The sequence below is a fragment of the Somniosus microcephalus genome, chromosome 17, assembly GCF_052327205.1.
Source record: "Somniosus microcephalus isolate GS21.2 chromosome 17, FLI_Smic_1.0, whole genome shotgun sequence".
NCBI lineage: Eukaryota > Metazoa > Chordata > Chondrichthyes > Squaliformes > Somniosidae > Somniosus > Somniosus microcephalus.
The window spans coordinates 7,929,881-7,943,109 of NC_141003.1; the positions used below are offsets into that span (position 1 = coordinate 7,929,881).

The 13,229-nt window shown below is 49.9% G+C and overlaps 1 protein-coding gene across 2 annotated transcripts in view; it reads right to left on the reverse strand.

The window, feature by feature from the left end:
- Positions 1-13,229, reverse strand: part of LOC147105481 (coiled-coil domain-containing protein 38-like) — a 115,103-nt gene that overhangs the window by 82,331 nt on the left and 19,543 nt on the right. For both annotated transcript variants that reach the window (XM_086009879.1, XM_086009880.1), the window contains one exon: positions 7,287-7,450. In XM_086009879.1, coding sequence (XP_085866005.1) covers positions 7,287-7,450 — 164 coding nt within the window. The remainder of the gene's footprint in view (positions 1-7,286; positions 7,451-13,229) is intronic.

Sequence of the window (13,229 nt, forward strand, 5' to 3'; positions counted from 1 at the left end):
CAAATGGCATGTTGGCCTTTATTGCAAGGGGGTTGGTGTACAAGAGTAAGGAAGTCTTGATACAATTGTGAGACCACACCTGGAGTACTGTGCACAGTTCTGGTCTCCTTATCTAAGGAAGGATATACTTGCCTTGGAGGTGGTACAATGAAGGTTCACTAGATTGATTCCTGGGGTGAGAGGGCTGTCCTATGATGAGAGATTGTGTAGAATGGGCCTATACTCTCTGGAGTTTAGAAGAATGAGAGATGATCTCATTGAAACATACAAGATTCTGAAGAGGATTGACAGGGTAGATGCTGAGAGGTTGTTTCCCATGGCTGGAGTGTCCAGAACTAGGGGGCATAGTCTCAGGATAAGGGGTCGGCCATTTAAGACCGAGATGAGGAGGAAGTTCTTCACTCAGAGGGTTGTGAATCTTTGGAATTGTCTGCCCCAGAAGGCTGTGGATGTTGAGTCTTTGAGTATATTCAATGCTGAGATAGATAGGTTTTTGGACTCTCGGGGAATCAAGGGATATGGAGATCGGGCGGGAAAGTGGAGTTGAGGTCGATGATCAGCCAGGATCTTATTGAATGGCAGAGCAGGCTCGAGGAGCCGTATGGCCTACTCCTGCTCTAATTTCTTATGTTCACAGGACATTAAAGACCGCACCTCAGATTCACAAGAGCTAATAGAATTCTAGGTTTTATCACAAGAGGTATAGAACATATAAGCCAAGAGAAAATGATGAGCTATTATAAAACCTAAATAAGACCTCAGTTAGAAAATGCTGTGCAGCATTGGGCTGCACAGTTTAGGGAGGATACGGAGGCTTTAGAGGTTTCAGCACAGGTTCACTGGGATACTGCCTGGTTTGAGAAAATACAAATGCAAAGAAAGACTTAAAATATTGTTTTTTTTCCCATTAGAACAATGCAGATTATGGGGTGATATGATAGAAGTGTTTTGAATTATGAAAGGATGGAACAGGGTAGATAGGAGACTATTTCTAGTTGTTGAGGTGTGTAGAACAAGGGGCCATAGATACAAAATTAAATACAAGACATTTAGAATAGAGGACAGGAGAAACTTCCTAACAGTTGTGAGGCTGTGAAATTCACTCCCAGGATTAGTCCAGTCACTCTCACTCTCCCCGTTCATCCCGACCCTCTCCCTCCCAATTCATCCCGGCACTTTCCCAGAGTGAGAGGGGTGGGGCAGGCATAAGGGGAGGGGCCGGGGAGGTGCTGAGGGGCTGGGCTGAGGGTGGCACTGAGGGGAGGGGCCGGGAGTTGGACTGAGCAGAGGGGCCAGGAGTTGGACGGAAGGGAGGGGCCAGACTGAGGGGAGGGGCCGGACTGAGGGTGGCACTGAGGGGAGGGGCCGAGGGTTGGGCTGAGGGGAGGGGCCGGGAGTTGGGCGGAGCGGAGGGGCCGGGAGTTGGGCGGAGCGGAGGGGCCGGGAGTTGGGCGGAGCGGAGGGGCCGGGAGTTGGGCGGAGCGGAGGGGCCGGGAGTTGGGCGGAGGGGAGGGGCCGGGCTTAGGGTGGCACTGAGGGGAGGGGCTGGGAGTTGGACTGAGGGGAGGGGCCGGACTGAGGGTGGCACTGAGGGGAGGGGCTGGGCTGAGGGTGGCACTGAGGGGAGGGGAGGGGCTGGGCTGGGAGTTGGACTGAGGGGAGGGGCTGGGAGTTGGACTGAGGGGAGGGGCTGGGCTGAGGGTGTCACTGAGGGGAGGGGCTGGGAGTTGGACTGAGGGGAGTGTTGTGTCGGTACCTTTCTACCTAGACACAATTTAGGACTCAGAACTCAGATTCAAACATGAAGTGCTTTATTGGAAGGAAAGGAAGTTCTGGAAAGTTCCGAACAAAGAGAGCTAAACTTAACCGAGAACACCCAACCATTTATCTCGTGACAGCGCCACCACAGGTGGGAGGAGAACACACAATAGAACACATAATACATAACATTTCCTCGCCTCTTAAATGGAAGGTCCACATTATTCCTCAACAGGTAAGTTACTTTCAATGCACTCAACGAACCTAGGGTAGAGGTAGACTGCCTCAACCCCTGACTTTACCCTGGGGTTTATTCTGCCCCAGTCTTGTGGGTAAGTCACTAAGCCTACAGATTCAAGCGTCTTGGAGGCCGCCGCTCTCTGACAGGATACCGGCGGTCATCGCTGGCTTCCACAGCAGTCGGCATTGACACAGGCCTAGATAGAGAAGGTGCCTGTGTCAGTCGAAAGTCAGGAGTTTGCACAGGTGAAACAGTCTCTTTGACTTCCTGTGTTGGAGAAGAGCACTGTGGCAAAGGATGCTGGTTTGCGGTATCATCCGGAAACAGTTCAGGCCAACCAGCCGTTGGAGCCTCTGTGGCTGTCTCTGCTCCTAGCAACAGTTGATCTGTGTGTCTTCTCCAGACGAAGTCCTCAGCAGTCTCAACCATGTAAGACACAGGGCCCGTCTGCGCGATCACCGTAGCAGGAACCCATTTCGGTCCAGTGTTGTAGTTTCGAGCTAGGACGTGCTCTCCCGGATGAAACCGTCTCTCCTTGGCTCTTTTCTCTCTTTTCAACTTGAGCTTGTTGTTGACGATGGACAACCTGCTCTGCCCTTGGAGGTTTGAGTAAGTCAAAACTTGTCCGCAACTGCTTCTTCATCATGAGCGAAGCGGGGGAAGTTTTGGTTGTGGCATGCGGCTCGTTCCTGTAGGACAACAGGAAGCTGTTCAGACGTTGGTGGATTGAGCCCTGACCTTGCGATGCCTTCAAGGCGTGCTTCAAAGTTTGCACAAACCTTTCTGCCTGGCCATTAGTAGAGGGATGATAGGGCGCAGACCTGATGTGTTGGGACACCATTCACATGCAGGAAGGTTGCAAACTCCTGTGATACAAATTGTGGACCGTTGTCACTTACGAGTTGTACCGGTGAGCCATAATGGCTGAACATCTCACCAAGTTTCTCAATTGTTTTCTCAGCCATGGTAGACCTCATCACAGCGACCTCCGGCCACTTGCTATGAGCGTCCACAACCACCATAAACATCTTCTCTTCAAAAGGACCGGCGAAGTCCACATGTACTCGCTGCCACACTTCTGCAGGCCAATCCCAGGGGTGTAGGGTTGCCAGCTGTGGAACATTCCGGACCCTTTGACATGGGGAACTTGTTTTGGCTTTCTCCTCAATATTCCCATCGAAAACTGGCCACCAGAAGTAGCTTCTTGCCATTTCCTTCATCCGAACCATCCCACTGTGGCCTATATGAAGTTGTTGCAGTACAGGTTCCCTCAGAGGTGGTGGAATGATGACACGGCGTCCCCAAAGAAGACAACCTGCCTGGACGGAAAGCTCATGTCTTTTTGAAACATAAGGATTCAATCTAGGAGAATCTCCTATAGCTCTCCCTCAAATGACATCGTCCATTACCTCAGACAGGACTGGATCGTTGCGGGTGTACCTTCGCACCTGAACTGCAGTGACAGGTGCTCCCTCCACTTGTCTAAAGTAGAAGATGTCTATCTGACGAGGCTCTGGGGGAGTAACAGGCAAGGGTAGCCTCGAGAGACCATCTGCGTTGCCGTGCAAGTCTGATTTGCGATATTTGATGTCGTATGTGTGTCCTGACAACAGTAAAGCCCACCTTTGCATCCTGCTTGCGAGAGACGGAATTCCGGTGTGGGGCACGAAGATTGAAGTCAATGGACGGTGGTCCGCCAGGAGTGTGAACCTTCTCCCAAACAGGTACTGATGAAATTTTCGAATTCCAAAAACGATTCCCAAGGCCTCGCGCTCGATCTGCGCATAGTTACTCTCGGCCTTGTTCAAGGTGCGTGATGAGAAGGCGATAGGTTTCTCTTCACCCGAAGGCATGATGTGGGATATGACTGCTCCCACACCATATGGTGATGCATCACATGCTAGCTGCATGGGTAGCTTTGGGTCGAAGTGTGTCAGGACCTCCGATTTCAGCAATGCTTTCTTTGCTTGGGCGAAAGCTTCGTTGCACAGTTCAGTCCATTTCCATGTTTTGCCTTGACATAGCAACTGATGTAACGGCTTCAGCAATGTTGCTAAGTCTGGAATAAACTTCCCATAGTAGTTAAGTAGCCCCAGAAATGAACGTAACTGGCTCACATTCTGGGGTGCTGGGGCCTCCACGATCGCCTTGACCTTTGGCGGCGCCTTATGCAGGCCAGTAGCGTCAATCACATGCCCCAGGTACTCAACTGAAGACTGAAAGAATTCACATTTGTCCTTATGAACTCTGAATCCGTACTCTTTCAGTCGTTGTAGTGTCGCATCCATGTTCAGAAGATGATCCTCATTTGTCCCAGTGACAAGGATGTCGTCCAGGTAGCACTGGACTCCTGGCAGTCCACTTAAAATCTGATCCATTGCCCTTTGGAATAGGGCAGGGGCCGACGTAATTCCAAACGGAAGGCGGCAGTACCTGTATAGCCCCTTGTGTGTCATAATTGTCAGCAGCTCCTTTGATTTGTCATCGACATGCATTTGTAGATAAGCCTGGCATAAGTCTATTTTGCTGAACTTTTGCCCTCCGGCCAGGCCCGTAAAAAGATCAATGAGGGGAAGAGGGTACTGTTCCACAGACAGCACCGGGTTAATAGTCACTTTAAAATCCCCGCAGATTCGAACAGATCCATCCTTTTTCAGGACAGGAACAATGGGTGTGGCCCATTTGCTCACACTCACAGGCTCCAGGACTCCATTCTCGACTAAGGCCTCCAAGTTAGCCTCAACTTTTGGCCTAATTGCATAGGGTACAGGTCGGGCTTTGTGAAACTTCGGCTTGCTGTCAGGTTTAATGTCCAGTCTCACGCTGATCTTTTTCATGCTCCCAAGTTCCCCATTGAAGAGTTCTGCATGTTTGTTTAACACTGCAGTCAAACCTGACTCCCCTTTTGACATCATGCGGACTGCAGGCCAGTCCAGCGTGATTTTCTCTTGCCACGCACGTCCCAGTAGCGATGGGTAATTTCCCTTTACCACATATTGTGGCAGTTTTGCAGTCTGTCCGTTCAATTTAACTGTCACCTCAATGACGCCTCTCATGGCCACAGGTTCGCCGGTATACGTCTTTAGCACAATGTTTGTTGGCTGAAGGGTAAGATGCTTTAGCATTTTGTTGTAGACAGTGTCTGAAACAAGGGACACAGCCGCGCCTGCGTCCACCGCCATCCGCACTGATTGTCCCTCCACCAGTGGTGACACCCAGTAGCCATTTGAATCACCTGCAACCATCAGTATGTGCACCTCTTCCTCCTCAGAGGTGTCACTCCCCTCTGTTTTGCTTGTTCCATCATACTGCACTGAATGAACACTTTTTTCCTCTCTTGTCCAAATAGACATTTTGCTTCCATGCTTCCCAGCTCTGTGTTCTTTTTTTACCTCTACAGGCGCGTTCAATGTGACCCTTTTTGCCACAATGTCGGCATTCCAGCTCCGTACACCAGCAGTCATTAGCGTGATGGCCCGTTTTCCCACAACGGTAACATGTGCTGTTCCGCGCACCTTTAGGCTCAGACGACACCTTGTGAACTCTCCCTGTTGAACTCAACTGGTGAGCCTCCTTTTCCGCCATCTCCATGGAGACACTAACTTCAATGGCCTTTTCAAGAGTAAGGTTGTCCTCAGTAAGAAGGCGCTTCTGTGTGGCTGCATTTTGCAGACCACACAAGAGTCTGTCTCTAATGGTGTCCTTCAGCACCTCCTTGAACTCGCAGTGTTCTGATAACCTTTTTAAAGCAGCAATAAACATCGTCACTGATTCCCCCTCCTCTTGATTCCGTTTGTGAAATCTAAGTCTCTCAGCAATAACCAGAGGTTTTGGTGAAAAATGTGCTCCAAGAATTTCCACTAGTTGCTTATATGTTTTAGTTCCTGGCTTATCTGGCTGCACGAGGCTGCGAAGTAAATTGAATGTCTTCGGCCCGATTACACTCAAAGGTAGGCACGACCTTTTCATTTGCCACCGCATTCGCCAATACAAAATAGTCAAAACGTTCCGTATATGCGCTCCATTGCTCCACATTTTCATCAAAATCACCGATATTTCCTAATATAGTAGCCATCTCACGTTTCAAATTAAAATTTCTGTTTACTCACTGCCGTAACGTTAATGTGATGCTGCAATCACTGTTCCGAGTGTTTTGTAGTCGAAAACAAGAAAGTTCCCACAACACAGATTCATCCGATCCTCGTCGCCACTTGTTGTGTCGGTACCTTTCTACCTAGACACAATTTAGGACTCAGAACTCAGAGATTCAAACATGAAATGCTTTATTGGAAGGAAAGGAAGTTCTGGAAAGTTCCGAACAAAGAGAGCTAAACTTAACCGAGAACACCCAACCATTTATCTCCTGTGACAGCACCACCACAGGTGGGAGGAGAACACAATATATAACAGGGAGGGGCCGGGCTGAGGGTGGCAGAGGGGAGGGGCCAGGAGTTGCACTGAGGGGAGGGGCTGGGCTGAGGGTGGCACTGAGGGGAGGGGCCGGGAGTTGCACTGAGGGGAGGGGCTGGGCTGAGGGTGGCACTGAGGGGAGGGGCTGGGAGTTGGACTGAGGGGAGGGGCCGGGAGTTGCACTGAGGGGAGGGGCCGGGAGTTGGACTGAGGGGAGGGGCCAGGAGTTGGACGGAGGGGAGGGGCCGGGCTGAGGCTTGCACTGAGGGGAGGGGCCGGGCTGAGGGTTGCACTGAGCGGAGGGGCCGGGAGTTGGACGGAGGGGAGGGGCCGGGAGTTGGACGGAGGGGAGGGGCCGGACTGGGAGTTGGACGGAGGGGAGGGGCCGGGAGTGGCACTGAGGGGAGGGGCCGGGAGTGGCACTGAGGGGAGGGGCCGGGAGTTGGACTGAGGGGCGGGGCCGTGAGTGGCACTGAGGGGAGGGGCCGGGAGTGGCACTGAGGGGAGGGGCCGGGAGTGGCACTGAGGGGAGGGGCCGGGAGTGGCACTGAGGGGAGGGGCCGGGAGTGGCACTGAGGGGAGGGGCTGAGGGGAAGGGAGGGAAAGGGCCAGTTTTCCGCCAAGTGGGCAGGGTTAAAATTGCCCTTGAAGAAACAGACATCACAATGAGACGAGAGGGTGAGAGCCACTGCGACTAAAACAGCAACACAAAGAATGAGAGTGGGAAAATGGCTGAGAGTTACAGGCCAGAGCCCCTCTGGGTGCTATGCTGCAGTATGGAGTCATGTACTCTCCCACAGTGAATAATCCCACACTGGATTGAATGATTTCTTTTAAATTACTCAACTAAAAAACCGGACTACCACTCCCAAAATACCGTAGAACTGCTTCTGTTCTCCTTTTCTGACTTTCCTTCATTAAACTTTCAACGGCGAGTTTACTTTCCACGAGTTGCTTTTCACCATCAATCAGCTGTTGCTGCTTTTTATGGGCTGTTTGTTCCAAGGCTGCTATAGATTTTTCTCTCTCTCCCAATGTATACTGCAGGCAACCAACAGAGTTTGAATTAGGGATGTGAAGTAGATAGACAACCCAGCTTGCCATTGTCTGTACAAATGAATCACACCTGATCATTTGAAAGTGAGCAACACAATATATTTACTTGACATCCAAGTGGAATTGGAGTCTCATTATATCGATACTATTTACGGCATCTATCACCAATCAGTGTCATACACGTACATTTGTGTGTTATACTTTCACTTAATTGGCTCAAATTTCATATGAATAAAAGAGCAACAAATCTCAACTGAACTGATTTGCCAATCGAATGGCTCTCGGGTCTGGGCTGTACGGGGGCAGGTACTGTACCTAGTGATTATGGTGCTGGACCAGAAACTCAGAGATCACAAGTTCAAATCCCACCATGGCAAATTGGGAAATTAATTCCTCAATAATGTGTGGGCTAGCACCAGTTGAAGGCTGTCGGACTGTCGTAAAAACCTCACTGGTTCACTAATGTCCCCAGGGAAGGGGACCTGCCATCCTTACCCGGTCTGGGCCTAGCGGTGACTCCAGTTCACCCAAGGACAAATAGTTTTTTTTTTTAAAACAGGACTAGCAAGGACAGAAACCACTGATGGTGCAATATGACACTGTCCTACAGATCTTTTTTGAATATTGTTTGTCTGTTTTGCTGCTGCAGATTTACAACTGGAAATACCTTCTGTACATGATAAAGACATGCAAAAAAAATGACAAAACATAAAAGTACTGAATTTACAGACAGTTCAATGTTCTGCGTGTGAAATGCCTCCAATCAGCTTTCTGTCAGAAGCCTGCGCCAGTGCGAGAATCCAGTCTCAAGGTCAGGGGGTATCTAACACCACTCACTCTCAGCTGGAGAGACTCAACAAGGCAGCTAGCCTTGGCTCCCAGGATGTGCTTGTCAGCAAACCCCTGAAAAAACATAATACATATATTATGATGATTGACAGCGAATCTGGCTTTTCATCAAACAGGCCAAGACTGGCTGTTTGTGAGCCCTGCCCTATGGAGAAGGCCTGGCAACAAAGCACCCTCAGAGAATGAATCCATTATTAGAATCAGCCACGGTCATTTGAACTTATTGTTTTTATATACATATATAGAATCAAAAAAAAAACCCACAAAGCGTGACATTTGGAATTGTATTGGAGGTAATTTTGCAGAGCAACTCTGAATAAGTCACTATATACAGGTGGTTATTTAGAAATTACCGCACATTACAATTGTAAGGTTGAATTTTATATATATATAAAAATGTATTTTCTGGCAGTGCAGAGAAGGGGGTCCCTGGCGATGGCAGTAGTTGGATTGGGAAATCTCAGAGTCTGGCACTACTCTCAAGGAGAGGGAGAGGGTCCTCTGATCTGGGACCACCTTGGAGAGGAGTTCTTGGCGCACTGGGCTAGCGAGAGGAGTAACCTAGCAGCTTTGCAGGGGCAGGGAAGGGGGGGCCAGATCTGGGGAAGCGAGTCCTGGAGCACTGGTGAGCTTCTGGCAGCCTCGAAGGGCAAGGTGATCCAGGAGAATGAGGCCTGAAATGGCCTTTCTGATCCTCACTACACAAAAGCAAGGAAGTTATGGTAAACCTTTATAAAGCACTGATTAGGCCAATTCTGGGCATCACACTTTAGGAAAGATGTCAAGGCCTTGGAGAGGGTGCAGAGGAGATTCACTGGAGTGGTACCAGGGATGAGGGACTTCAGTTATGTGAAGAGACTGGAGGAGCTGGGCAAAAGCAAAATACTGCAGATGCCACAAATCTGAAATAAAAACAGCCAGTTCTGAAGAAAGGTCAATCGACCTGAAACGTTAACTCTGTTTCTCTCTCCACAGATGCTGCCTGACCTGCTGAGTATTTCCAGCAATTTCCTGTTTTTATTATTAGAGAAGCTGGGGTTGTTCTCCTTAACCTTCTCTGCACTAAGCAGAGATTTAATAGAGGTGTTCAAAATGATATGGGGTTTTGATAAGAGTAGATTGGGAGAAACTGTTTCCAGTGGCAGAAATATCGGCAACCAGAGGACACAGATTTAAGTTAATTGGCAAAAAATCCAGGGGGGAAATGTGAAGAAATGCTTTTACGTAGTAAGTTGTGTTATGATCTGCAATGCACTGCCTGAAAGGGTGGTGGAAGCAGATTCAATAGTAACTTTCAAAAGGGAATTGGATAAATATTTGAAAAGGAGAAATATACAGGGCTATGCGGAAAAAAGCAAAGGAGTGGGACTAATTGGATAGTCCTAGTCATAGAGTCATAACGGCACAGAAGGAGGCCATTCAGCCGTGCCGGCTCTCTGTAGAGCAATCCAGTCACTCCCATTCCCCCGCTCTATCCCTGTAGCCCTGCAAGTTTATTTCCCTCAAGTGCCTATCCAGTCTCTCCTTGAAAACACTGAGTGTCTCCGCTTCCACCACTTCCGTCGGCAGCGAGTTCCAGGTCCTCACCACTCGCTGCGTAAAAAGGTTTTTCCTCACATCCCCCCTGTATCTCTTGCCCAAAACCTTAAATCTGTGTCCCCTAGTCCTTGTACCATCAACTAGTGGGAACAGCCTTTCCCCGTCTAGCCTATCCAAACCCGTCATAATCTTGTACACCTCTTATCAAATCACCCCTCAACCTCCTTTGCGCTAATGAAAACAAATCCAGCTTCTCCAACCTGTCCTTGTAGCTAAGATCCCCCATCCCCGGAACCATTCTGGCAAATCTCCTCTGCACCCTCTCAAGGACCTTCACATCCTTCCTAAAGTGTGGTGACCAGAACTGGACCCAATACTCCAGTCGTGGCCGAACCAGCGCTTTATAAAGGTTCAGCATAACTTCTCTACTCAATACCTCTATTTATGAAGCCCAAGATCCCATATGCTTTAATAAAAACAGAAAATGCTGGAGATACTCAGCAGGTCAGGCAGCATCTGTGAAGAGAGAAACAGAGTTAACGTTTCAAGTCGATGACCTTTTGTCAGAACTGGAAAAAAGCAGGAAATGGAACAGGTTTTTAAGCAAGTGTTGGAGCTGGGAAAGGGGGGAGGGGATGAAAGAACAAAAGGGAAGGTCTGTGATAGGATAGAAGGCAGGTTCCCCTTGTCCTCACCTTTCACCCCACCAGCCTCCACATTCAACGGATCATCCTCTGCCATTTCCGCCACCTCCAGCGTGATCCCACCACCAAACGCATCTACCCCTGCTCTTTCAGCATTCCGTAGGGACCGCTCCCACCATGACACCCTGGCCCACTCCTCTATCACCCCCAGCACCCCTTCCCCTTCGCCCGGCACCTTCCCATGCAAGCGCAGGAAATGCAACATATGCCCTTATACCTTCCCACTGTCCAGGGTCCCAAACACCCCTTCCAGGTGAAACAGCGATTTACTTGTACTTCTTGCAATCTAGTATACTGTATTCGCTGCTCACGATGTGGTCTCCTCTACATTGGGGGGACCAAACGCAGATTGGGTGACCGTTTTGCGGAACACCTCTGCAGTCCGTAAGGGGGACCCCGAGCTTCCGGTCGCCTGTCATTTTAATTCACCGCTCCACTCCCACTCAGACCTCACCGTCCTCGGCCTCTTGCATTGTTCCACGGGAGCTCAGCGTAAGCTCGAGGAACAGCACCTCATCTTTCAATTAGGCACTTTACAGCCTTCTGGACTCAATATCGAGTTCAACAATTTCAGATCATAACCTCGGCCCCTATCATTTTTTTTTTCCCCCCACACTTTTTTTTTGTGGTTTTTTGTTTGTGTTTTTTCTTCTCTCCCATATGGCAGCTGTCTTTCATTCTGCCAGCGCAATTTACACTTCATCTAGAGCTATCTTTTGTTTCTTAACCTGTCCCATTACCATCTCGTACGATAGCAAAATACTGCAGATGCTGGAAATCCGAAATAACAGAAAATGCTGGAAAAACTCAGCAGGCCAGGCAACATCCGTGGAGAGAAATTAGAGTCGTTTCGGGTCGAAACCCTTTATCAAGACTAAAGAGGCACAGGGAATGAACTAGATTAAGAGGCCGGGCTGGGAGAGAACAAAAGAGAAGAGACATTAAGAGGTATTCAAAACGAGACGAGATGGTGATAGGACTAGTGGAGACAAAAGACGGCTCAGATTAGGTGTGAAATGCGCTGGCAGAATGGGAGACAGCTGCCATGTGGGAGAGAAAAAAAAGGAAAGGGGGAGGGGGAAGAGGGAAAAACCAAAACAAAGGTGTGGATAAAAAATAAGTAAAAATGTAATAGGGGCCGAGGTTATGATCTGAAATTGTTGAACTCTATGTTGAGTCCGGAAGGCTGTAAAGTGCCTAATCGGAAGCTGAGGTGCTGTTCCTCGAGTTTACGTTGAGCTTCCGTGGAACAATGCAAGAGGCCAAGGACGGCGAGGTCCGAGTGGGAATGGAGCAGTGAATTAAAATGACAGGCAACCGGAAGCTCGGGGTCCCCCTTACAGATTGAACGGAGGTGTTCCGCAAAGCGGTCACCCAATCTGCATTTGGTCTCCCCAATGTAGAGGAGACCGCATCGTGAGCAGCGAATACAGTATACTATATTGCAAGAAGTACAAGTAAATCGCTGTTTCACCTGGAAGGGGTGTTTGGGTCCCTGGACAGTGGAAAGGGGGGAGGTATAAGGGCAGGTGTTACATCTCCTGCGCTTGCACGGCAAGGTGCCAGGGGAAGGGGAACTGGGGGTGATAGAGGAGTGGACTAGGGTGTCTCGGAAGGAGTGGTCCCTATGGAATGCTGAAAGGGGAGGTGAGGGGAAGATGCGTTTGGTGGTGGGATCATGCTGGAGGTGGCGGAAATGGTGGAGGATGATCCGTTGAATGTGGAGGCTGGTGGGGTGAAAGGTGAGGACAAGGGGAACCCTATCGTGGTTCCGGCAGGGAGGGGCAGGGTGAGGGCAGAAGTGCAGGAGATAGAACGGACACGGTCAAGGGGAATCCTCGGTTGAGGAAAAAGGAAGACACGTCGGAAGCACTGGTGTGGAAGGTGGCATCGTCGGAGCAGATGTGGCGGAGACGGAGAAACTGGGAGAATGCAATAGAGTCCTTACAGGAGGCGGGGTGGGAGGAAGTGTAGTCCAGGTAGCTGTGGGAGTCAGTGGGCTTGTAGTGAATATTGGTCAATAATCTATCCCCAGAGATGGAGACGGAGAAGTCGAGGAAGGGAAGGGAAGAGTCAGAGATGGACCATGTGAAGGTGAGGGAAGGGTGGGAATTGGAGGCAAAGTGAATGAAATTGTCTAGTTCAGGGCAAGAGCAGAAAACGGCACCGATACACTCATCAATGTATCGGAAAAAGAGGTGATGGAGGGGACCCGAGTAGGACTGGAACAAAGAGTGTCCCACATATCCCACGAAAAGCGTGTTCCACATATCCCACGAAAAGTCTTCCTTTTTCCTGAACCGAGGATTCCCCTCTACCGTGGCTGACACGGCCCTCGACCGTGTCCGTTCTATCTCCCGCACTTCTGCCCCTCCCTCCCAGAACCACGATAGGGTTCCCCTTGTCCTCACCTTTCACCCCACCAGCCTCCACATTCAACGGATCATCCTCCACCATTTCCGCCACCTCCAAAGTGATCCCACCACCAAACGCATCTTCCCCTCCCCTTTCAGCATTCCATAGGGACCGCCTCCTCCGAGACACCCTAGTCCACTCCTCTATCACCCCCAGCACCCCTTCGCCTGGCACCTTCCCATGCAAGCGCAGGAGATGTAACAGGTGTCCTTATACCTCCCCCCTTCCCACTGTTCAGGGCCCCAAACACCCCTTCC